This window comes from Cydia splendana, chromosome Z (genome assembly GCF_910591565.1).
Source record: "Cydia splendana chromosome Z, ilCydSple1.2, whole genome shotgun sequence".
Classification (NCBI taxonomy): domain Eukaryota; kingdom Metazoa; phylum Arthropoda; class Insecta; order Lepidoptera; family Tortricidae; genus Cydia; species Cydia splendana.
In genome coordinates, this window is record NC_085987.1 from 9,090,984 (window position 1) to 9,118,670 (window position 27,687).

Genomic DNA, 27,687 nt, shown 5'->3' on the forward strand with positions numbered 1-27,687 from the left:
TACGCTACGGCCGTGTGGCTCCACCCAGGCGGAGGCAATGTGTGCCGGTTCATTGTATAAAATAGGTTGGAACGCCAACTAAGTGTTTGTTTATAATAAAATAAGTCATTTATTAATTCTTATGCAATTATTTATATGAAAATAAGTCATTCATAAAGATTGTACGCTAACACAAACAATTTCTTTAAAGTAATCAAAAGATGCCTTGAGAACCGGGAAGAACCGGGAATCCCGATTCCGGCCATGCCCAGAACCGGGAAATGAAATTCTTGGTACCGGGACCGGCACTGCATGCCCTAGTTAGGAGTTAAGGGGTCAGGAATTAAGGGGTCCGGGAATGGCGGTTGAAGGGTTGCTGGTTCAGAATCGAGGGGTTCCTGGATCAGGGGTTGATGTGCTGTGAGGTTGAGTGATCGGGGGGCTGAGGGATTGGGTCAGTGGCGGGGCGGGCGGATGGATTTAGTTGACAGGAATTATAATTTTCCAGACGGACTCGACAAAATTCCTGATTACATATTTACTAAAGTAATAGGTACACGAATTTAGTGTTAAACATGATCTTGTTTTTCATTCATGCGTCGCGCTCTTAACAATGCGTTAAAACTAAAAATGGTAAAATAAAAACTTTTTACAAAAAAAATTAAACCGACTTCAAAAAGGATTAAATAAAATATTATCCTTTTTTATGTCTATGCGTTACCAACTGATATGTTTGAAGTCGGTGCCAAGCCAAGTAGTAACAATACCAGTCAAAAATAATCAGCTTTATGGCTATAAATCCCATTAGAACTGTACTAATAACTATTATAAATGTGTAAAGAATTCTGTCTGCCTCTTTGTCGCCTTTTCATGGCTAAACAACTGAACCGCTTTAGGTGAAATTTGGCAAGAAGGTAAATTCCTTGAATTGTTTTATATTTTGAAATGTAGTCCTCTGGATAATGGACGGAAAATAATTCAGTCCCAATCCCACACTTGCGTGCTATAGACTGTTCGAGCATTAGTAAGAAATGCTCTTTAAAAAATACGACGGCAAAAAATGCATTTATTTTTACACTAATGTGCCGACAAATATGGTACGGACTGCGCCAAGGAGGTTTGATCGTGTGTTCTTAGGTCCAGTCGACGTCAAATGATATGTTTACACTTTTGCACCTTACTCCTTTGTAATAAGGCGAAAAGTGTAAACATATTTTTAACGTCGACTGTACCTACAGAAAGTACGTTCATTGTCGTCGTGTAAGGCAATCCAACGTAGGTAAATCCTTATCGAATCGCACCAAAGTCATGGTATGCTTCAAAGTTTGGCTTGGCACCGACTTCAAACATATCAGTTGGTAACGCATAGACATAAAAATGGATAATATTTTATTTAATCCTTTTTGAAGTCGGTTTAATTTTCTTTACATGTAAAAAGCCGCATATATCGGGCTACGCCCGACTCCTTTGCCATGGGGGCGCCTTCGGCGCCCGGCTTTGGACGGCGTGCAACGAACGAACGCGTGCGCGTAGCTCGATATATTTATGCGGTGCTCTAAGACGCCCGACTTTTGAAGTATGAGGGCGCCAAGGCGCCCGGCTTTGGAACGCGTACAGCGCGCCTCGTACGTCGGGCTACGCCCGACTATATTAGTATGAGGGCGCCGAAGGCGCCCGGCTTTGGACCGCGTGCAACGTACGTCGACTCTTTTAGTATGAGGGCGTCGAAAGCTTTGGAACGCGAACGTCGGGCTACGCCCGACGGTTTTAATATGTGGACGCCAAAGGCGCCCGGCCTTAGACCACGTGCAGCGCGCCACGTACGTCGGGATACGCCCGACGTTTTAGTATGGGGGCGCCTGGCTTTGGAACGCGTACGTCGGGCGTACGGTTTTAGTATAAGGGCGCCGAAGGCGCCTGGCTTTGGACCGCGTGCAGCGCGCCAAGTACGTCGGGCTGCGCCCGATTCTATTGGTATGGGGGCGCCCGGCTTTGGAACGCGTACGTCGGAAGAAATTTTTAATTTATTCAATAAAATATATATAAAATATAAATATTTTTTATTAATGAAATAAAAAAATAAAATAAAATTAAAAAAAAACATTAAATTTATGTGTAAAAAATACAAAAAGTTATATCCCAGCATATAATTACTGGGGATCGAACCATGACCTTCCGTGTGCAAACAAAAAAAGCGAACGTTTGCAAAATGCGCCATGATAGTTCTTAGCTTAGCTGACGAAATTCGGCTTCTTATTCTCGAGAAAAAACTAAATATCTAAATACCGCATAATCCAGCGATAATCTTTTCTGCATTTTTTGCTATTAACTCTGTAAACATGTCTCAAAAAGAAAAAGCTCTTATGATATCGATACGACTATTTGTTTAGGCGCGAAGTATCACGACTCCATTTTTTAAAATTTCCAAAAACTGGATTGACAAAAAAAATATATTTAATCATAGAATCTGGTCACAAAATTTCACGAGAATAGGTTGAGAATTGTGACCCGTAGAGGAGAACATCCGGACATACAAAAGCAAAATGCCCGAGTCAAAACGTAGACCTTCGCTACGCTTCGGTCAATTATACTATTTATACTTTTCTGCAAGATATGCATATGACCATGCCAGGTCAGGTAATGCAAGCCAGGCAAGGTATGCCAGGAAATACGAATTGTGATTGGAATTAAGGTTTATTGCGTTAGACTGCACGACTGACTCGCATTGGTTGCGCTCAACGCGATTTGACACCAATGTACGGTTAGGTACACTACCACTACACTACACAGGGTACACTATATAGGGAACAAGGCACTGATATGATAGACAAGGAAATCAGTCGTCACAATAATTTATTTACAATATTTACAAAGGTTCTTAAGTACATAGTATTAGCTGTCCTCGCTACTTGAAGCACACCGGCCCCGGGACGAACGAGAAGTCGTGTTCGGCGTCCGTGAACATTCGCGGTAGGAAATCCGTTATGGGCAGCCGGTCCATCCGAGAAGTCTTGATTTCTAATACTACTTCGCCCTTGCCAGTCTGCAAAATAAAACATTACTTTATGCAACTTATTCTGTAGGTGGCGTCTCGGGAGGCTATTTCGAACCCCTGCCTTGTAACCTACAATTGACAGCAGTGGCGGATTTGCAGTGTTGGCCGCCCTAGGCCCCAGGCCCTGTGGTAACTACTAGCCGCCCCTTTCTCAGCACCCATATATAGACTGCCGCCTTATAACTAGACTGCCGCTGTAGGCCGGGGCCTACTGGGCCTTAGGGCAAATCCGCCACTGATTGACAGTTTAACTAAAGGGGTATCAATATTAGCACGAGCGGTTAAACAACAACTTTGGCCCCTTGTAAAATAACTAACTATTTTTCCAAAAAACTTTTCTTTTTATTAAAATGACTAAGTATGGTTTGATATCGTATCTAATAGGTACGTATGGTACCCGCAGAGGGAAGCGGGTATAACGGCGCCCACCTTCCACTACAAGCGGAACGGGCTCCGTTAGTGGCGTTCGTTCGGAGTCCGCTTAATTCGCAATGGTGAATACAAGTGCTTCCATTATATACTCGTAACAGCGAGTGACGCGAACTAAACGAGTTAAAAAGTCCGCTGTCTCATGGCGTCGTATGCTATCATTTCCCACCTCGCTCGCTCCGCGAAGTCCGCTGCCAGTGAACGGTAAAAGCTGAAACTCTTGCTTGGTGGAAGTGCGGTACCACTTGACTCCGGTCCGCTCAGTCTGTTGCCTCCGTTTCCGCTCATTTCCCTTTTTTGGTGGATACCGGCCATGTGCATGTCGGGCCATGCACATGGTTTGGTGTTTTCTTATTTAGTTAAAGAACTAGGAATTACCTTACACTCGTCCTTTAGAAATATTGGTTCTCTGAATTCAAATGAGTTTTGACCAATCAGTTTAATATTGTTAATTTGTGTCAAGTCTGCGGGAATGTCCGATCTGAAAAAATATTGTAGATACAAAAATATTATATAAGATTTTTACATATTTTAGTACCTACTACTTACACATAATATACTGCATGGATAAAATATGTCACCGTATTCAATTTAAACTCCTTTTAACCACAAACTTATTTTAGGGAACTGATGATATTGTGAGTTTCTTTGTAGGTATTCATGTATTGTATTCCCACTGTCCTCGCCCCGCAACCGAGGTGAGGTGGGTCCAGTTGGGAAAGCATCATTTCTATCTGTGACTGACGGGGATAGGTACCTAGAAATAGTTTTTTATCCTCATTTTGTACCTGTTGGGGACGTGGGGTCGGTGATTCGTGTAGACCTTTCTGTTATAGTCATGGCATATATTACTGTGAGGTACCTACACCTTTGTGTGATATAGCTGGTTATGATATGACATACTTAACTGTGAGCACAAACCTATTAAAATGAATAGACATTACCTTTGTTCAACTCTGGTATTGAGGCACGTGTATGTAAAGTTTTGTCTGGCTCCGCTGGATAGAAGTCTCAGGAATCTCAGTTGTATAGAGCCAGTACCCTCTCTCTCGTACGTTATCTGCAAATGATTACCAATACATTTAAATTTTCAATTAAATAAAAAAACACTTTTCTACTTAATTACCTGTTTACGGTGTAGTATAAAAATATATACCTACGCGTAGAAATCAAGATCACGAGATAGGAGCTTTTATTGCTTTACTTACCTACTTATCGAATACTTATACTTAATGATAACGTTTCGCGTCCCATCCATAGAAAAAATGTAAATATCGTTGCGTTGTTTATGTTAGAGTGAGATAGACTGTTTGATAGGCATTTTAAATCTGTTTTTAATATGTAGGTAACCAAGGGTGGTGTTAAGGACAGGGTTAAGTTACCAGTAAACTTACCCGGTACCCGTGATCGAGTTGTGAAAACTTTTGCGCAGATCCATAAGCATAATAGTACGTGGCGGGTTCCTTGGCGTCGGGATAGAGGCAGGTGTAGAAACCCCTGCAGTACACGCGCACCGGATGACTGCCGCCGCGCGCGTCGATCCAGTAATATCCTGTGGATTAGATGACTATGCTACAGGGGATGTCTCCAAACTTTTTGACCCGAGGGCCACACTGAACTTAAGATGAATTTGAGTAGGTAGGCCAAAACTTGGTTTAAGTATACCTATGTTTGCTGCCGATGCCGTCTCTTTCCACGAGCTGGATGGGAAGTGTTCGCGGGGCAGACTGGGCTATGACCAATTTTAGTACTGTGTTTGCGTTTGTTAGTCTATTTAATTTACCTCTCTATCCGCACGCCGCTCCGGAATGTGAGCGAGACAGTCGCTATATATGTATTAGTATGTATGCTTGCACTACGGAGCGAAGGGCGAATCTGCATCCAACGTGAAGAACACCTTATCGTTAGAGGAGTTAAAAGAATTGTGTGACCCTCAAGTCAGCTGATCTCGGTGTTACCACGCGAGCCGTTGGGCCGCCGCGTCGCGTATAGCGCCGTGCGATATGTCTTATGTGAAGACCGCCTTACCGTCAGTGGAGTTAGGATGTGTGACCCGCAACCCGCAAGTCCCTGCAACTGAGCGCGGGGTTACCACGCGAGCCGCTGGGCCGCCGGCGCTATACGCGACGCGCGATATGTCTTATGTGAAGACCGCCTTACCGTCAGTGGAGTTAGGATGTGTGACCCGCAAGTCCCTGCAACTGAGCGCGGGGTTACCACGCGAGCCGCTGGACCGCCGCGTCGCGTACTGCGCCGTGCGATATGTCTTATAGTGAAGACCGCCTTACCGTCAGTGGAGTTAGGATGTGTGACCCGCAAGTCCCTGCAACTGAGCGCGGGGTTACCACGCGAGACGCTGGGCCGCCGCGTCGCGTACTGCGCCGTGCGATATGTCTTATAGTGAAGACCGCCTTACCGTCAGTGGAGTTAGGATGTGTGACCCACAAGTCCCTGCAACTGAGCGCGGGGTTACCACGCGAGACGCTGGGCCGCCGCGTCGCGTACTGCGCCGTGCGATATGTCTTATAGTGAAGACCGCCTTACCGTCAGTGGAGTTAGGATGTGTGACCCGCAAGTCCCTGCAACTGAGCGCGGGGTTACCACGCGAGACGCTGGGCCGCCGCGTCGCGTACTGCGCCGTGCGATATGTCTTATGTGAAGACCGCCTTACCGTCAGTGGAGTTAGGATGTGTGACCCGCAAGTCCCTGCAACTGAGCGCGGGGTTATCACGCGAGCCGCTGGACCGCCGCGTCGCGTACTGCGCCGTGCGATATGTCTTATAGTGAAGACCGCCTTACCGTCAGTGGAGTTAGGATGTGTGACCTGCAAGTCCCTGCAACTGAGCGCGGGGTTACCACGCGAGACGCTGGGCCGCCGCGTCGCGTCCTGCGCCGTGCGATATGTCTTATAGTGAAGACCGCCTTACCGTCAGTGGAGTTAGGATGTGTGACCCGCAAGTCCCTGCAACTGAGCGCAGGGTTTCCACGCGAGCCGCGCGGCCGCAGCGCCGCGTCCAACGCCGTGCGGGCGGCCAGCACGCCGTTCATTATCTCTTTGGGCCAGTCGATGTCTTCTGTAATAGAACACGTAATTAATTAAGAAATTTATTTCATTGAATAAGACAAATAAATAACTTATGAACTAATAAATAAATAACTAATAAGACAAATAAATAACTAGTAAATCTATGAATAATACTAAATTAAAACTAACAACCCTAAATATATCTAAAATCAAACAAGGAATATAAAAACTACTGAAAGAGGCCTCCCCGCGCTACCCCCGGCGCAAAGGTGCCCATCGCACTCGCTGCGTTACGTACACCACAGAAGATAAGTGTTATAATAATTTTACTTTTTAAATCAATGTAATGCCAATGACTTAGTAAATGTGAATAGGTTTCACAGTGGGTCAGGAATCAGTTTGTTCGATAGTTAGGTTACCTACGATTGGTTCCAGGTGAAGCTATTTCCACTGCCCCAAAATAATCGCATGTTTTCAGTTTTGAGGGTTTTAAAACTTATATCGAATATCAGCTTACCATCTTCAATATCGGCATCTGTGGTCGACTCATCATCCTCCACGCTGCGTCTTCGTCGCGACGACACGAACAGTTCGGCGGGCAGCTGGGGCGGGGGCGCCGGCGGGCCGGGCGGACCTGGCGACCCCGGCGGCCCGGGCTGGCCCGGCCTGCCTTCAGGGCCCGGCGAACCTTTGGGACCGAGAGGCCCTTCTGGACCTACAGGACCCGCTGGTCCTGGTTCCCCTTTTGCTCCTTGCGGTCCTTCGGGACCCTAATAATAATAAATAGTTAGGTATATGTTTTACAACTTAATAGATTTTTCGTAAAGTATACTTATAAGCTTATCTTTTTTTTAATTCGGTTATAAATGTAGATTAGGTATTTTACGTGGGCTGCAAAAATAAATTCATATGATAAAATTGATCTATTCTACTAGTGCTACGTATGTAGACCGAAGAAGAAATCATCATCTTTCTTATAATAGTGTTATATTATTACCATGTCTCCCTTAGGTCCCAAAGGCCCAGTTGGCCCGGGCGGTCCTTTCTTCCCGACGTCGCCCTGATCGCCCTTTAAGCCCATTGGCCCGGTGTCGCCCATGTGGCCCTTGGGCCCCGTGTTTCCCTTTTCTCCTCGTGGCCCTTGTGGTCCTGGCGGCCCGATCTTTCCGGCTGGGCCTTCCGGCCCGGTAGTTCCCGGTGCTCCTACTTCACCCTAAAATATTTAAGTACTAAATATTATTTTCAACGAACATATACGAGTATACCTACATAATTAGAAAGGAAGAAGAAAGAAAATAACTTTATTCAGGACGCTTACAGTATTGCTTCAAACTAATACGACACTTTTAAAGCAATCTACTCGTATAATCAATCAATCAATCAATCATCCCGAATAATAAGATCGCGATAAAATTATACCAGCGAACAGATAGAATGGTCGCGTTTTTATCGCCTGTCTGCTATGCGTCACTCTTGCACATAAACGCTTGTGTTGTGACAGCCACGGACGCGACGGTGACAGAACGATAAAGGATGACTCATGTTACACCGGGCCGTGTCCGGGCCGGAGCTTCCATAAGTATTATCCCGTAAGTGAAATCCTATCTAAGAACCATCGCTGGAGCTCAAATACTTTACAGAAAACGGCAAGTAGGTAATTAAGTTTTTTTAGAGATGGACGTTCATTTGTACGTACAAACACCCGAACAAACAAACATATGTCTCTCAGCCTAAATGAAGATACTTACCGTCTCCCTTTCACTTAGATCTTAAAAATAAAAATTTTTAAACACTTAAAAATAATCGTTTAAGGATATTTTGTCAGTTTAAATAAGGCCTCGAGTTATTATTATTATTATGTCATAAGAACCACAAACTGCCATTTGTCTTGAGTAGCAAATGCATTTTGTTTTGTTTAGATTTCCCATGGGTTATCGCGTACGCAATTCATTTTGTCACAACGCCGCTCTCAGTCCGTCTGAATTTAAGATGGAAGTAGGACCAACAGTACGAGTAGAACAACCGTAATAGCTTAGTAGTGTAGGTATATGTGTCTAAGTCTAGTCAAAGGCCCCACTTTGTCGCTTACTATAAGGATGAGATTTTCTTGTATCTTCATACGAATAACCAGTCAAAGCATCTTTATGGCAAACGGCAAAGTGGGACTTTTTGCTTGGAAACGACACATATGCTGTTTCAGTAAGTACATTTGGATCATAAACTTTTTACCACGAGTTAAGGTTACGCGTCTTTCCTGTCTAATTTTTCTTTTCTCACTTTATCCTTATAGGTATAGTGAATAGAATCAGGCGTTACTTTGCGGAAATCCATACTAATTAAAACCAAAATATTACTTTGCTAATCCGCGAAAAGATAACGTGCTAGTCAATCAGTGCTAACCCGTTATACTTACTTGCGTATTTTTACATGCAATTAATATTCCCACCCTCCCACCGCAAAAATAAATACGCAAATAAATATAACAAACCACCACCAAAAGAATAAACCTCGACACGTGTTTCGCCTCTCTACGAGGCATCCTCAGGAGTTGTTGACGGTCTGACGCCCGGCAACGGAATGACCTGTCTAGAATGGTCGGCCATATTTATACCTTGACCACTCCCCCTACCGTGCAAGTGTGAGTGAGATGGAAAAATTCGTAATAACGGCGATGACGCAACATTCAATTGTTCGTTAAGAATCATGCCCCTATTGTTGTACCTAATTATTTCCAGTTGTTCCAGAACACCCAAACGCAATCCCTTTTCGCAAACATGTAAAATATCAAAAGAATGATTCTCAGATAAAGTGTGACCTGTATCTAATAAGTGCTTTGCAAAATTGGACTTCTCTGGATGGTTATGTCTATATGACGCAACATGCTCTTTATACCTAGTAGTGAAACTACGGCCCGTTTGCCCCACATACACTTTATTGCAATCGTCACAGGTAAGCTTATAAACTCCAGACTTTTTCCCATTCTCGATCTTATCTTTGCCATTGCAAAGCTTCGAGTGCAAAGTATTATTTGTCTTAAAGGCCACAGGAATGTCGTTAGACTTCAAAATTTTGTAAATTGCATCAGACAACTTGCCAACATAAGTTATGCTCGCTTTATATTTCTTAATCGGTTCAGAGGATCGTGCCGCATACAACATAGTGTTGACCATACTATTCCGCTTTTTCCTGATGATACCATCCACAACAGACTTATCGTAACCATTCGAAACTGCTAAGTGATAAATATTATTTAATTCAATCTGATAGTGTTCATCAGAAAGAGGCACAGTCAACATTCTATGCACATAACAATGAAAAGCAGCCAACTTATGCTGCCACGGATGCGTGGAAGAAGCCGGGATAACTGTATCGGTATGTGTAGGCTTACGGTAAATTTTGAACTGATGCCTGTTGTTTACTTTAGTGATTGTTAAATCTAGAAAATTCAATGAGTTGTCTTGCTCTAGTTCCTTTTTAAACTTAATTTTTGGATGCTTACCATTAATTTCAGCAATAAATGCATCCAGCAGGCCCATACTACCCGTCCAACAAATAATCAAATCATCCACGTATCTAAAATAGTATAATATATTATTGTTGCCCACAATATGCTGGTTCTCAAAATGGTCCATAAAAATATCAGCCATCAAAGGACTTAGTGGTGAACCCATAGCCAAACCATCACTTTGCAAATAATACTGTCCCCCAAATCTGAAATAATTTTGTTTCATACAAATCGCTGTTAGATCTATCAATTCATCTACTTCCCCTGGATGTAAACGTTGCCTTTCAAAAAGACCCTTAATAATCTCCAAAGTCTCTCCATATGGCACATTTGTAAACAAACTGTCTACATCCAATGAAAGAAGAACAGCATTATCTGGTATGTTAATGTCCTGGATCTTTTCTATTAACTGCAAGCTATTTTTCAAGCAATATTTCGGCTGGAACTGGGACTTGTCTCTTATAATGGAATTCAACCTTTTTGCCAGATTATAAGTTGGCGCACCCAAATATGAGACCACTGGACGAACTGGGATATTATCCTTATGAATTTTGGGAAGTCCATAAAGAATAGGAGCTCGTGGATTCATAGGCACAACCATACTCTTCTGATGTTCGGTTTCAAAAACAAATGAAGAATTCTTAACTGCTTGTCTAAGATCTTTCTGGAACCCTGGAGTTGGGTCTCTTTGCAATCTCGAAAATCCGTCACCTTGAATAAGGTCTAGTACTTTCTGATTATACTGTCCCTTCTCCATAATCACAATGCAGTTGCCTTTATCTGCCTTTGAAACCACCAAATCACTGTCTTGCACTTTCTGTTGTATAGATCTTAGCAGCAAAACATCAGAATCAACACACGCACTCTATGCTGGACTAGTACTCTTGATAACATTAGCCACCATGGTCTTTGTATCTACATCACCACGGCCCCGCACTATTGCAACCTCAGAATCCACTGCCAAATTTTCTAATGTTCTATGAGTAATTTTTGTCTGGAAATTATACTTCAAACCTTTATCTAAAAGCCCAATTTCATTTTCTGAGAACTCCACATTAGTTAAATTCTTGACTCGAGGATGGAAAACATGGTGAGTTGTTACTTGCACATCCCTTCTCCTTAAAAATGAACCAGAACTCGACTCTGTTAACCTATGCAATTTGTTAAGCTGGGTAGTATACATCTGGTGTGCAAGTTCAGAAGCAAAGTATCTCGCCTTCTGGTCCAGAATATCGAATTCGAGATTATGCAACTTAAATGAAAGTTCTGAATATAACACCTTAAGATGCAATTTCAAATTATCCCTTACTGAAAACCAGTGGCGAGATTCTTCGTTCAACCATATTTTCTGAGCCCTATTAATAGCCAATTTAGCAGCCCTGGAAGTACTACTACAGCGGAAATGGATGTAATTAGGAACAACATTCAAACGCTTGCACTGTTGGTTAAACCAAACATTCTGGACAGCTGCACGATGTTGTTTGGTTAGTTTGACATAAAGTCGTGCCTGTTCGGCCACGCAAGCCGTTTTCAAATAGTGAATAGAATCAGGCGTTACTTTGCGGAAATCCATACTAATTAAAACCAAAATATTACTTTGCTAATCCGCGAAAAGATAACGTGCTAGTCAATCAGTGCTAACCCGTTATACTTACTTGCGTATTTTTACATGCAATTAATATTCCCACCCTCCCACCGCAAAAATAAATACGCAAATAAATATAACAAACCACCACCAAAAGAATAAACCTCGACACGTGTTTCGCCTCTCTACGAGGCATCCTCAGGAGTTGTTGACGGTCTGACGCCCGGCAACGGAATGACCTGTCTAGAATGGTCGGCCATATTTATACCTTGACCACTCCCCCTACCGTGCAAGTGTGAGTGAGATGGAAAAATTCGTAATAACGGCGATGACGCAACATTCAATTGTTCGTTAAGAATCATGCCCCTATTGTTGTACCTAATTATTTCCAGTTGTTCCAGAACACCCAAACGCAATCCCTTTTCGCAAACATGTAAAATATCAAAAGAATGATTCTCAGATAAAGTGTGACCTGTATCTAATAAGTGCTTTGCAAAATTGGACTTCTCTGGATGGTTATGTCTATATGACGCAACATGCTCTTTATACCTAGTAGTGAAACTACGGCCCGTTTGCCCCACATACACTTTATTGCAATCGTCACAGGTAAGCTTATAAACTCCAGACTTTTTCCCATTCTCGATCTTATCTTTGCCATTGCAAAGCTTCGAGTGCAAAGTATTATTTGTCTTAAAGGCCACAGGAATGTCGTTAGACTTCAAAATTTTGTAAATTGCATCAGACAACTTGCCAACATAAGTTATGCTCGCTTTATATTTCTTAATCGGTTCAGAGGATCGTGCCGCATACAACATAGTGTTGACCATACTATTCCGCTTTTTCCTGATGATACCATCCACAACAGACTTATCGTAACCATTCGAAACTGCTAAGTGATAAATATTATTTAATTCAATCTGATAGTGTTCATCAGAAAGAGGCACAGTCAACATTCTATGCACATAACAATGAAAAGCAGCCAACTTATGCTGCCACGGATGCGTGGAAGAAGCCGGGATAACTGTATCGGTATGTGTAGGCTTACGGTAAATTTTGAACTGATGCCTGTTGTTTACTTTAGTGATTGTTAAATCTAGAAAATTCAATGAGTTGTCTTGCTCTAGTTCCTTTTTAAACTTAATTTTTGGATGCTTACCATTAATTTCAGCAATAAATGCATCCAGCAGGCCCATACTACCCGTCCAACAAATAATCAAATCATCCACGTATCTAAAATAGTATAATATATTATTGTTGCCCACAATATGCTGGTTCTCAAAATGGTCCATAAAAATATCAGCCATCAAAGGACTTAGTGGTGAACCCATAGCCAAACCATCACTTTGCAAATAATACTGTCCCCCAAATCTGAAATAATTTTGTTTCATACAAATCGCTGTTAGATCTATCAATTCATCTACTTCCCCTGGATGTAAACGTTGCCTTTCAAAAAGACCCTTAATAATCTCCAAAGTCTCTCCATATGGCACATTTGTAAACAAACTGTCTACATCCAATGAAAGAAGAACAGCATTATCTGGTATGTTAATGTCCTGGATCTTTTCTATTAACTGCAAGCTATTTTTCAAGCAATATTTCGGCTGGAACTGGGACTTGTCTCTTATAATGGAATTCAACCTTTTTGCCAGATTATAAGTTGGCGCACCCAAATATGAGACCACTGGACGAACTGGGATATTATCCTTATGAATTTTGGGAAGTCCATAAAGAATAGGAGCTCGTGGATTCATAGGCACAACCATACTCTTCTGATGTTCGGTTTCAAAAACAAATGAAGAATTCTTAACTGCTTGTCTAAGATCTTTCTGGAACCCTGGAGTTGGGTCTCTTTGCAATCTCGAAAATCCGTCACCTTGAATAAGGTCTAGTACTTTCTGATTATACTGTCCCTTCTCCATAATCACAATGCAGTTGCCTTTATCTGCCTTTGAAACCACCAAATCACTGTCTTGCACTTTCTGTTGTATAGATCTTAGCAGCAAAACATCAGAATCAACACACGCACTCTGTGCTGGACTAGTACTCTTGATAACATTAGCCACCATGGTCTTTGTATCTACATCACCACGGCCCCGCACTATTGCAACCTCAGAATCCACTGCCAAATTTTCTAATGTTCTATGAGTAATTTTTGTCTGGAAATTATACTTCAAACCTTTATCTAAAAGCCCAATTTCATTTTCTGAGAACTCCACATTAGTTAAATTCTTGACTCGAGGATGGAAAACATGGTGAGTTGTTACTTGCACATCCCTTCTCCTTAAAAATGAACCAGAACTCGACTCTGTTAACCTATGCAATTTGTTAAGCTGGGTAGTATACATCTGGTGTGCAAGTTCAGAAGCAAAGTATCTCGCCTTCTGGTCCAGAATATCGAATTCGAGATTATGCAACTTAAATGAAAGTTCTGAATATAACACCTTAAGATGCAATTTCAAATTATCCCTTACTGAAAACCAGTGGCGAGATTCTTCGTTCAACCATATTTTCTGAGCCCTATTAATAGCCAATTTAGCAGCCCTGGAAGTACTACTACAGCGGAAATGGATGTAATTAGGAACAACATTCAAACGCTTGCACTGTTGGTTAAACCAAACATTCTGGACAGCTGCACGATGTTGTTTGGTTAGTTTGACATAAAGTCGTGCCTGTTCGGCCACGCAAGCCGTTTTCAAATAGTGAATAGAATCAGGCGTTACTTTGCGGAAATCCATACTAATTAAAACCAAAATATTACTTTGCTAATCCGCGAAAAGATAACGTGCTAGTCAATCAGTGCTAACCCGTTATACTTACTTGCGTATTTTTACATGCAATTAATATTCCCACCCTCCCACCGCAAAAATAAATACGCAAATAAATATAACAAACCACCACCAAAAGAATAAACCTCGACACGTGTTTCGCCTCTCTACGAGGCATCCTCAGGAGTTGTTGACGGTCTGACGCCCGGCAACGGAATGACCTGTCTAGAATGGTCGGCCATATTTATACCTTGACCACTCCCCCTACCGTGCAAGTGTGAGTGAGATGGAAAAATTCGTAATAACGGCGATGACGCAACATTCAATTGTTCGTTAAGAATCATGCCCCTATTGTTGTACCTAATTATTTCCAGTTGTTCCAGAACACCCAAACGCAATCCCTTTTCGCAAACATGTAAAATATCAAAAGAATGATTCTCAGATAAAGTGTGACCTGTATCTAATAAGTGCTTTGCAAAATTGGACTTCTCTGGATGGTTATGTCTATATGACGCAACATGCTCTTTATACCTAGTAGTGAAACTACGGCCCGTTTGCCCCACATACACTTTATTGCAATCGTCACAGGTAAGCTTATAAACTCCAGACTTTTTCCCATTCTCGATCTTATCTTTGCCATTGCAAAGCTTCGAGTGCAAAGTATTATTTGTCTTAAAGGCCACAGGAATGTCGTTAGACTTCAAAATTTTGTAAATTGCATCAGACAACTTGCCAACATAAGTTATGCTCGCTTTATATTTCTTAATCGGTTCAGAGGATCGTGCCGCATACAACATAGTGTTGACCATACTATTCCGCTTTTTCCTGATGATACCATCCACAACAGACTTATCGTAACCATTCGAAACTGCTAAGTGATAAATATTATTTAATTCAATCTGATAGTGTTCATCAGAAAGAGGCACAGTCAACATTCTATGCACATAACAATGAAAAGCAGCCAACTTATGCTGCCACGGATGCGTGGAAGAAGCCGGGATAACTGTATCGGTATGTGTAGGCTTACGGTAAATTTTGAACTGATGCCTGTTGTTTACTTTAGTGATTGTTAAATCTAGAAAATTCAATGAGTTGTCTTGCTCTAGTTCCTTTTTAAACTTAATTTTTGGATGCTTACCATTAATTTCAGCAATAAATGCATCCAGCAGGCCCATACTACCCGTCCAACAAATAATCAAATCATCCACGTATCTAAAATAGTATAATATATTATTGTTGCCCACAATATGCTGGTTCTCAAAATGGTCCATAAAAATATCAGCCATCAAAGGACTTAGTGGTGAACCCATAGCCAAACCATCACTTTGCAAATAATACTGTCCCCCAAATCTGAAATAATTTTGTTTCATACAAATCGCTGTTAGATCTATCAATTCATCTACTTCCCCTGGATGTAAACGTTGCCTTTCAAAAAGACCCTTAATAATCTCCAAAGTCTCTCCATATGGCACATTTGTAAACAAACTGTCTACATCCAATGAAAGAAGAACAGCATTATCTGGTATGTTAATGTCCTGGATCTTTTCTATTAACTGCAAGCTATTTTTCAAGCAATATTTCGGCTGGAACTGGGACTTGTCTCTTATAATGGAATTCAACCTTTTTGCCAGATTATAAGTTGGCGCACCCAAATATGAGACCACTGGACGAACTGGGATATTATCCTTATGAATTTTGGGAAGTCCATAAAGAATAGGAGCTCGTGGATTCATAGGCACAACCATACTCTTCTGATGTTCGGTTTCAAAAACAAATGAAGAATTCTTAACTGCTTGTCTAAGATCTTTCTGGAACCCTGGAGTTGGGTCTCTTTGCAATCTCGAAAATCCGTCACCTTGAATAAGGTCTAGTACTTTCTGATTATACTGTCCCTTCTCCATAATCACAATGCAGTTGCCTTTATCTGCCTTTGAAACCACCAAATCACTGTCTTGCACTTTCTGTTGTATAGATCTTAGCAGCAAAACATCAGAATCAACACACGCACTCTGTGCTGGACTAGTACTCTTGATAACATTAGCCACCATGGTCTTTGTATCTACATCACCACGGCCCCGCACTATTGCAACCTCAGAATCCACTGCCAAATTTTCTAATGTTCTATGAGTAATTTTTGTCTGGAAATTATACTTCAAACCTTTATCTAAAAGCCCAATTTCATTTTCTGAGAACTCCACATTAGTTAAATTCTTGACTCGAGGATGGAAAACATGGTGAGTTGTTACTTGCACATCCCTTCTCCTTAAAAATGAACCAGAACTCGACTCTGTTAACCTATGCAATTTGTTAAGCTGGGTAGTATACATCTGGTGTGCAAGTTCAGAAGCAAAGTATCTCGCCTTCTGGTCCAGAATATCGAATTCGAGATTATGCAACTTAAATGAAAGTTCTGAATATAACACCTTAAGATGCAATTTCAAATTATCCCTTACTGAAAACCAGTGGCGAGATTCTTCGTTCAACCATATTTTCTGAGCCCTATTAATAGCCAATTTAGCAGCCCTGGAAGTACTACTACAGCGGAAATGGATGTAATTAGGAACAACATTCAAACGCTTGCACTGTTGGTTAAACCAAACATTCTGGACAGCTGCACGATGTTGTTTGGTTAGTTTGACATAAAGTCGTGCCTGTTCGGCCACGCAAGCCGTTTTCAAATAGTGAATAGAATCAGGCGTTACTTTGCGGAAATCCATACTAATTAAAACCAAAATATTACTTTGCTAATCCGCGAAAAGATAACGTGCTAGTCAATCAGTGCTAACCCGTTATACTTACTTGCGTATTTTTACATGCAATTAATATTCCCACCCTCCCACCGCAAAAATAAATACGCAAATAAATATAACAAACCACCACCAAAAGAATAAACCACGACACGTGTTTCGCCTCTCAACGAGGCATCCTCAGGAGTTGTTGACGGTCTGACGCCCGGCAACGGAATGACCTGTCTAGAATGGTCGGCCATATTTATACCTTGACCACTCCCCCTACCGTGCAAGTGTGAGTGAGATGGAAAAATTCGTAATAACGGCGATGACGCAACATTCAATTGTTCGTTAAGAATCATGCCCCTATTGTTGTACCTAATTATTTCCAGTTGTTCCAGAACACCCAAACGCAATCCCTTTTCGCAAACATGTAAAATATCAAAAGAATGATTCTCAGATAAAGTGTGACCTGTATCTAATAAGTGCTTTGCAAAATTGGACTTCTCTGGATGGTTATGTCTATATGACGCAACATGCTCTTTATACCTAGTAGTGAAACTACGGCCCGTTTGCCCCACATACACTTTATTGCAATCGTCACAGGTAAGCTTATAAACTCCAGACTTTTTCCCATTCTCGATCTTATCTTTGCCATTGCAAAGCTTCGAGTGCAAAGTATTATTTGTCTTAAAGGCCACAGGAATGTCGTTAGACTTCAAAATTTTGTAAATTGCATCAGACAACTTGCCAACATAAGTTATGCTCGCTTTATATTTCTTAATCGGTTCAGAGGATCGTGCCGCATACAACATAGTGTTGACCATACTATTCCGCTTTTTCCTGATGATACCATCCACAACAGACTTATCGTAACCATTCGAAACTGCTAAGTGATAAATATTATTTAATTCAATCTGATAGTGTTCATCAGAAAGAGGCACAGTCAACATTCTATGCACATAACAATGAAAAGCAGCCAACTTATGCTGCCAAGGATGCGTGGAAGAAGCCGGGATAACTGTATCGGTATGTGTAGGCTTACGGTAAATTTTGAACTGATGCCTGTTGTTTACTTTAGTGATTGTTAAATCTAGAAAATTCAATGAGTTGTCTTGCTCTAGTTCCTTTTTAAACTTAATTTTTGGATGCTTACCATTAATTTCAGCAATAAATGCATCCAGCAGGCCCATACTACCCGTCCAACAAATAATCAAATCATCCACGTATCTAAAATAGTATAATATATTATTGTTGCCCACAATATGCTGGTTCTCAAAATGGTCCATAAAAATATCAGCCATCAAAGGACTTAGTGGTGAACCCATAGCCAAACCATCACTTTGCAAATAATACTGTCCCCCAAATCTGAAATAATTTTGTTTCATACAAATCGCTGTTAGATCTATCAATTCATCTACTTCCCCTGGATGTAAACGTTGCCTTTCAAAAAGACCCTTAATAATCTCCAAAGTCTCTCCATATGGCACATTTGTAAACAAACTGTCTACATCCAATGAAAGAAGAACAGCATTATCTGGTATGTTAATGTCACCACTAAGTCCTTTGATGGCTGATATTTTTATGGACCATTTTGAGAACCAGCATATTGTGGGCAACAATAATATATTATACTATTTTAGATACGTGGATGATTTGATTATTTGTTGGACGGGTAGTATGGGCCTGCTGGATGCATTTATTGCTGAAATTAATGGTAAGCATCCAAAAATTAAGTTTAAAAAGGAACTAGAGCAAGACAACTCATTGAATTTTCTAGATTTAACAATCACTAAAGTAAACAACAGGCATCAGTTCAAAATTTACCGTAAGCCTACACATACCGATACAGTTATCCCGGCTTCTTCCACGCATCCGTGGCAGCATAAGTTGGCTGCTTTTCATTGTTATGTGCATAGAATGTTGACTGTGCCTCTTTCTGATGAACACTATCAGATTGAATTAAATAATATTTATCACTTAGCAGTTTCGAATGGTTACGATAAGTCTGTTGTGGATGGTATCATCAGGAAAAAGCGGAATAGTATGGTCAACACTATGTTGTATGCGGCACGATCCTCTGAACCGATTAAGAAATATAAAGCGAGCATAACTTATGTTGGCAAGTTGTCTGATGCAATTTACAAAATTTTGAAGTCTAACGACATTCCTGTGGCCTTTAAGACAAATAATACTTTGCACTCGAAGCTTTGCAATGGCAAAGATAAGATCGAGAATGGGAAAAAGTCTGGAGTTTATAAGCTTACCTGTGACGATTGCAATAAAGTGTATGTGGGGCAAACGGGCCGTAGTTTCACTACTAGGTATAAAGAGCATGTTGCGTCATATAGACATAACCATCCAGAGAAGTCCAATTTTGCAAAGCACTTATTAGATACAGGTCACACTTTATCTGAGAATCATTCTTTTGATATTTTACATGTTTGCGAAAAGGGATTGCGTTTGGGTGTTCTGGAACAACTGGAAATAATTAGGTACAACAATAGGGGCATGATTCTTAACGAACAATTGAATGTTGCGTCATCGCCGTTATTACGAATTTTTCCATCTCACTCACACTTGCACGGTAGGGGGAGTGGTCAAGGTATAAATATGGCCGACCATTCTAGACAGGTCATTCCGTTGCCGGGCGTCAGACCGTCAACAACTCCTGAGGATGCCTCGTAGAGAGGCGAAACACGTGTCGAGGTTTATTCTTTTGGTGGTGGTTTGTTATATTTATTTGCGTATTTATTTTTGCGGTGGGAGGGTGGGAATATTAATTGCATGTAAAAATACGCAAGTAAGTATAACGGGTTAGCACTGATTGACTAGCACGTTATCTTTTCGCGGATTAGCAAAGTAATATTTTGGTTTTAATTAGTATGGATTTCCGCAAAGTAACGCCTGATTCTATTCACTATTTGAAAACGGCTTGCGTGGCCGAACAGGCACGACTTTATGTCAAACTAACCAAACAACATCGTGCAGCTGTCCAGAATGTTTGGTTTAACCAACAGTGCAAGCGTTTGAATGTTGTTCCTAATTACATCCATTTCCGCTGTAGTAGTACTTCCAGGGCTGCTAAATTGGCTATTAATAGGGCTCAGAAAATATGGTTGAACGAAGAATCTCGCCACTGGTTTTCAGTAAGGGATAATTTGAAATTGCATCTTAAGGTGTTATATTCAGAACTTTCATTTAAGTTGCATAATCTCGAATTCGATATTCTGGACCAGAAGGCGAGATACTTTGCTTCTGAACTTGCACACCAGATGTATACTACCCAGCTTAACAAATTGCATAGGTTAACAGAGTCGAGTTCTGGTTCATTTTTAAGGAGAAGGGATGTGCAAGTAACAACTCACCATGTTTTCCATCCTCGAGTCAAGAATTTAACTAATGTGGAGTTCTCAGAAAATGAAATTGGGCTTTTAGATAAAGGTTTGAAGTATAATTTCCAGACAAAAATTACTCATAGAACATTAGAAAATTTGGCAGTGGATTCTGAGGTTGCAATAGTGCGGGGCCGTGGTGATGTAGATACAAAGACCATGGTGGCTAATGTTATCAAGAGTACTAGTCCAGCACAGAGTGCGTGTGTTGATTCTGATGTTTTGCTGCTAAGATCTATACAACAGAAAGTGCAAGACAGTGATTTGGTGGTTTCAAAGGCAGATAAAGGCAACTGCATTGTGATTATGGAGAAGGGACAGTATAATCAGAAAGTACTAGACCTTATTCAAGGTGACGGATTTTCGAGATTGCAAAGAGACCCAACTCCAGGGTTCCAGAAAGATCTTAGACAAGCAGTTAAGAATTCTTCATTTGTTTTTGAAACCGAACATCAGAAGAGTATGGTTGTGCCTATGAATCCACGAGCTCCTATTCTTTATGGACTTCCCAAAATTCATAAGGATAATATCCCAGTTCGTCCAGTGGTCTCATATTTGGGTGCGCCAACTTATAATCTGGCAAAAAGGTTGAATTCCATTATAAGAGACAAGTCCCAGTTCCAGCCGAAATATTGCTTGAAAAATAGCTTGCAGTTAATAGAAAAGATCCAGGACATTAACATACCAGATAATGCTGTTCTTCTTTCATTGGATGTAGACAGTTTGTTTACAAATGTGCCATATGGAGAGACTTTGGAGATTATTAAGGGTCTTTTTGAAAGGCAACGTTTACATCCAGGGGAAGTAGATGAATTGATAGATCTAACAGCGATTTGTATGAAACAAAATTATTTCAGATTTGGGGGACAGTATTATTTGCAAAGTGATGGTTTGGCTATGGGTTCACCACTAAGTCCTTTGATGGCTGATATTTTTATGGACCATTTTGAGAACCAGCATATTGTGGGCAACAATAATATATTATACTATTTTAGATACGTGGATGATTTGATTATTTGTTGGACGGGTAGTATGGGCCTGCTGGATGCATTTATTGCTGAAATTAATGGTAAGCATCCAAAAATTAAGTTTAAAAAGGAACTAGAGCAAGACAACTCATTGAATTTTCTAGATTTAACAATCACTAAAGTAAACAACAGGCATCAGTTCAAAATTTACCGTAAGCCTACACATACCGATACAGTTATCCCGGCTTCTTCCACGCATCCGTGGCAGCATAAGTTGGCTGCTTTTCATTGTTATGTGCATAGAATGTTGACTGTGCCTCTTTCTGATGAACACTATCAGATTGAATTAAATAATATTTATCACTTAGCAGTTTCGAATGGTTACGATAAGTCTGTTGTGGATGGTATCATCAGGAAAAAGCGGAATAGTATGGTCAACACTATGTTGTATGCGGCACGATCCTCTGAACCGATTAAGAAATATAAAGCGAGCATAACTTATGTTGGCAAGTTGTCTGATGCAATTTACAAAATTTTGAAGTCTAACGACATTCCTGTGGCCTTTAAGACAAATAATACTTTGCACTCGAAGCTTTGCAATGGCAAAGATAAGATCGAGAATGGGAAAAAGTCTGGAGTTTATAAGCTTACCTGTGACGATTGCAATAAAGTGTATGTGGGGCAAACGGGCCGTAGTTTCACTACTAGGTATAAAGAGCATGTTGCGTCATATAGACATAACCATCCAGAGAAGTCCAATTTTGCAAAGCACTTATTAGATACAGGTCACACTTTATCTGAGAATCATTCTTTTGATATTTTACATGTTTGCGAAAAGGGATTGCGTTTGGGTGTTCTGGAACAACTGGAAATAATTAGGTACAACAATAGGGGCATGATTCTTAACGAACAATTGAATGTTGCGTCATCGCCGTTATTACGAATTTTTCCATCTCACTCACACTTGCACGGTAGGGGGAGTGGTCAAGGTATAAATATGGCCGACCATTCTAGACAGGTCATTCCGTTGCCGGGCGTCAGACCGTCAACAACTCCTGAGGATGCCTCGTAGAGAGGCGAAACACGTGTCGAGGTTTATTCTTTTGGTGGTGGTTTGTTATATTTATTTGCGTATTTATTTTTGCGGTGGGAGGGTGGGAATATTAATTGCATGTAAAAATACGCAAGTAAGTATAACGGGTTAGCACTGATTGACTAGCACGTTATCTTTTCGCGGATTAGCAAAGTAATATTTTGGTTTTAATTAGTATGGATTTCCGCAAAGTAACGCCTGATTCTATTCACTATTTGAAAACGGCTTGCGTGGCCGAACAGGCACGACTTTATGTCAAACTAACCAAACAACATCGTGCAGCTGTCCAGAATGTTTGGTTTAACCAACAGTGCAAGCGTTTGAATGTTGTTCCTAATTACATCCATTTCCGCTGTAGTAGTACTTCCAGGGCTGCTAAATTGGCTATTAATAGGGCTCAGAAAATATGGTTGAACGAAGAATCTCGCCACTGGTTTTCAGTAAGGGATAATTTGAAATTGCATCTTAAGGTGTTATATTCAGAACTTTCATTTAAGTTGCATAATCTCGAATTCGATATTCTGGACCAGAAGGCGAGATACTTTGCTTCTGAACTTGCACACCAGATGTATACTACCCAGCTTAACAAATTGCATAGGTTAACAGAGTCGAGTTCTGGTTCATTTTTAAGGAGAAGGGATGTGCAAGTAACAACTCACCATGTTTTCCATCCTCGAGTCAAGAATTTAACTAATGTGGAGTTCTCAGAAAATGAAATTGGGCTTTTAGATAAAGGTTTGAAGTATAATTTCCAGACAAAAATTACTCATAGAACATTAGAAAATTTGGCAGTGGATTCTGAGGTTGCAATAGTGCGGGGCCGTGGTGATGTAGATACAAAGACCATGGTGGCTAATGTTATCAAGAGTACTAGTCCAGCACAGAGTGCGTGTGTTGATTCTGATGTTTTGCTGCTAAGATCTATACAACAGAAAGTGCAAGACAGTGATTTGGTGGTTTCAAAGGCAGATAAAGGCAACTGCATTGTGATTATGGAGAAGGGACAGTATAATCAGAAAGTACTAGACCTTATTCAAGGTGACGGATTTTCGAGATTGCAAAGAGACCCAACTCCAGGGTTCCAGAAAGATCTTAGACAAGCAGTTAAGAATTCTTCATTTGTTTTTGAAACCGAACATCAGAAGAGTATGGTTGTGCCTATGAATCCACGAGCTCCTATTCTTTATGGACTTCCCAAAATTCATAAGGATAATATCCCAGTTCGTCCAGTGGTCTCATATTTGGGTGCGCCAACTTATAATCTGGCAAAAAGGTTGAATTCCATTATAAGAGACAAGTCCCAGTTCCAGCCGAAATATTGCTTGAAAAATAGCTTGCAGTTAATAGAAAAGATCCAGGACATTAACATACCAGATAATGCTGTTCTTCTTTCATTGGATGTAGACAGTTTGTTTACAAATGTGCCATATGGAGAGACTTTGGAGATTATTAAGGGTCTTTTTGAAAGGCAACGTTTACATCCAGGGGAAGTAGATGAATTGATAGATCTAACAGCGATTTGTATGAAACAAAATTATTTCAGATTTGGGGGACAGTATTATTTGCAAAGTGATGGTTTGGCTATGGGTTCACCACTAAGTCCTTTGATGGCTGATATTTTTATGGACCATTTTGAGAACCAGCATATTGTGGGCAACAATAATATATTATACTATTTTAGATACGTGGATGATTTGATTATTTGTTGGACGGGTAGTATGGGCCTGCTGGATGCATTTATTGCTGAAATTAATGGTAAGCATCCAAAAATTAAGTTTAAAAAGGAACTAGAGCAAGACAACTCATTGAATTTTCTAGATTTAACAATCACTAAAGTAAACAACAGGCATCAGTTCAAAATTTACCGTAAGCCTACACATACCGATACAGTTATCCCGGCTTCTTCCACGCATCCGTGGCAGCATAAGTTGGCTGCTTTTCATTGTTATGTGCATAGAATGTTGACTGTGCCTCTTTCTGATGAACACTATCAGATTGAATTAAATAATATTTATCACTTAGCAGTTTCGAATGGTTACGATAAGTCTGTTGTGGATGGTATCATCAGGAAAAAGCGGAATAGTATGGTCAACACTATGTTGTATGCGGCACGATCCTCTGAACCGATTAAGAAATATAAAGCGAGCATAACTTATGTTGGCAAGTTGTCTGATGCAATTTACAAAATTTTGAAGTCTAACGACATTCCTGTGGCCTTTAAGACAAATAATACTTTGCACTCGAAGCTTTGCAATGGCAAAGATAAGATCGAGAATGGGAAAAAGTCTGGAGTTTATAAGCTTACCTGTGACGATTGCAATAAAGTGTATGTGGGGCAAACGGGCCGTAGTTTCACTACTAGGTATAAAGAGCATGTTGCGTCATATAGACATAACCATCCAGAGAAGTCCAATTTTGCAAAGCACTTATTAGATACAGGTCACACTTTATCTGAGAATCATTCTTTTGATATTTTACATGTTTGCGAAAAGGGGATTGCGTTTGGGTGTTCTGGAACAACTGGAAATAATTAGGTACAACAATAGGGGCATGATTCTTAACGAACAATTGAATGTTGCGTCATCGCCGTTATTACGAATTTTTCCATCTCACTCACACTTGCACGGTAGGGGGAGTGGTCAAGGTATAAATATGGCCGACCATTCTAGACAGGTCATTCCGTTGCCGGGCGTCAGACCGTCAACAACTCCTGAGGATGCCTCGTAGAGAGGCGAAACACGTGTCGAGGTTTATTCTTTTGGTGGTGGTTTGTTATATTTATTTGCGTATTTATTTTTGCGGTGGGAGGGTGGGAATATTAATTGCATGTAAAAATACGCAAGTAAGTATAACGGGGTTAGCACTGATTGACTAGCACGTTATCTTTTCGCGGATTAGCAAAGTAATATTTTGGTTTTAATTAGTATGGATTTCCGCAAAGTAACGCCTGATTCTATTCACTATTTGAAAACGGCTTGCGTGGCCGAACAGGCACGACTTTATGTCAAACTAACCAAACAACATCGTGCAGCTGTCCAGAATGTTTGGTTTAACCAACAGTGCAAGCGTTTGAATGTTGTTCCTAATTACATCCATTTCCGCTGTAGTAGTACTTCCAGGGCTGCTAAATTGGCTATTAATAGGGCTCAGAAAATATGGTTGAACGAAGAATCTCGCCACTGGTTTTCAGTAAGGGATAATTTGAAATTGCATCTTAAGGTGTTATATTCAGAACTTTCATTTAAGTTGCATAATCTCGAATTCGATATTCTGGACCAGAAGGCGAGATACTTTGCTTCTGAACTTGCACACCAGATGTATACCCAGCTTAACAAATTGCATAGGTTAACAGAGTCGAGTTCTGGTTCATTTTTAAGGAGAAGGGATGTGCAAGTAACAACTCACCATGTTTTCCATCCTCGAGTCAAGAATTTAACTAATGTGGAGTTCTCAGAAAATGAAATTGGGCTTTTAGATAAAGGTTTGAAGTATAATTTCCAGACAAAAATTACTCATAGAACATTAGAAAATTTGGCAGTGGATTCTGAGGTTGCAATAGTGCGGGGGGCCGTGGTGATGTAGATACAAAGACCATGGTGGCTAATGTTATCAAGAGTACTAGTCCAGCACAGAGTGCGTGTGTTGATTCTGATGTTTTGCTGCTAAGATCTATACAACAGAAAGTGCAAGACAGTGATTTGGTGGTTTCAAAGGCAGATAAAGGCAACTGCATTGTGATTATGGAGAAGGGACAGTATAATCAGAAAGTACTAGACCTTATTCAAGGTGACGGATTTTCGAGATTGCAAAGAGACCCAACTCCAGGGTTCCAGAAAGATCTTTAGACAAGCAGTTAAGAATTCTCATTTGTTTTTGAAACCGAACATCAGAAGAGTATGGTTGTGCCTATGAATCCACGAGCTCCTATTCTTTATGGACTTCCCAAAATTCATAAGGATAATATCCCAGTTCGTCCAGTGGTCTCATATTTGGGTGCGCCAACTTATAATCTGGCAAAAAGGTTGAATTCCATTATAAGAGACAAGTCCCAGTTCCAGCCGAAATATTGCTTGAAAAATAGCTTGCAGTTAATAGAAAAGATCCAGGACATTAACATACCAGATAATGCTGTTCTTCTTTCATTGGATGTAGACAGTTTGTTTACAAATGTGCCATATGGAGAGACTTTGGAGATTATTAAGGGTCTTTTTGAAAGGCAACGTTTACATCCAGGGGAAGTAGATGAATTGATAGATCTAACAGCGATTTGTATGAAACAAAATTATTTCAGATTTGGGGGGACAGTATTATTTGCAAAGTGATGGTTTGGCTATGGGTTCACCACTAAGTCCTTTGATGGCTGATATTTTTATGGACCATTTGAGAACCAGCATATTGTGGGCAACAATAATATATTATACTATTTTAGATACGTGGATGATTTGATTATTTGTTGGACGGGTAGTATGGGCCTGCTGGATGCATTTATTGCTGAAATTAATGGTAAGCATCCAAAAATTAAGTTTAAAAAGGAACTAGAGCAAGACAACTCATTGAATTTTCTAGATTTAACAATCACTAAAGTAAACAACAGGCATCAGTTCAAAATTTACCGTAAGCCTACACATACCGATACAGGTTATCCCGGCTTCTTCCACGCATCCGTGGCAGCATAAGTTGGCTGCTTTTCATTGTTATGTGCATAGAATGTTGACTGTGCCTCTTTCTGATGAACACTATCAGATTGAATTAAATAATATTTATCACTTAGCAGTTTCGAATGGTTACGATAAGTCTGTTGTGGATGGTATCATCAGGAAAAAGCGGAATAGTATGGTCAACACTATGTTGTATGCGGCACGATCCTCTGAACCGATTAAGAAATATAAAGCGAGCATAACTTATGTTGGCAAGTTGTCTGATGCAATTTACAAAATTTTGAAGTCTAACGACATTCCTGTGGCCTTTAAGACAAATAATACTTTGCACTCGAAGCTTTGCAATGGCAAAGATAAGATCGAGAATGGGGAAAAAGTCTGGAGTTTATAAGCTTACCTGTGACGATTGCAATAAAGTGTATGTGGGGCAAACGGGCCGTAGTTTCACTACTAGGTATAAAGAGCATGTTGCGTCATATAGACATAACCATCCAGAGAAGT

General features: G+C 40.6%; 1 protein-coding gene across 1 annotated transcript in view; it reads right to left on the reverse strand.

Moving 5' to 3' along the window:
* Positions 1–2,815: 2,815 nt before the first annotated feature.
* Positions 2,816–27,687, reverse strand: part of LOC134804186 (collagen alpha-1(I) chain-like) — a 92,617-nt gene continuing 67,745 nt past the window's right edge. Inside the window, exons 26-32 of the mRNA XM_063777119.1 lie at positions 7,486–7,701; positions 7,006–7,258; positions 6,391–6,537; positions 4,858–5,015; positions 4,408–4,523; positions 3,842–3,944; positions 2,816–3,022 (exon numbers count right to left, since the gene is read on the reverse strand). Coding sequence (XP_063633189.1) covers positions 2,885–3,022; positions 3,842–3,944; positions 4,408–4,523; positions 4,858–5,015; positions 6,391–6,537; positions 7,006–7,258; positions 7,486–7,701 — 1,131 coding nt within the window. The 3' untranslated portion in view covers positions 2,816–2,884. The remainder of the gene's footprint in view (positions 3,023–3,841; positions 3,945–4,407; positions 4,524–4,857; positions 5,016–6,390; positions 6,538–7,005; positions 7,259–7,485; positions 7,702–27,687) is intronic.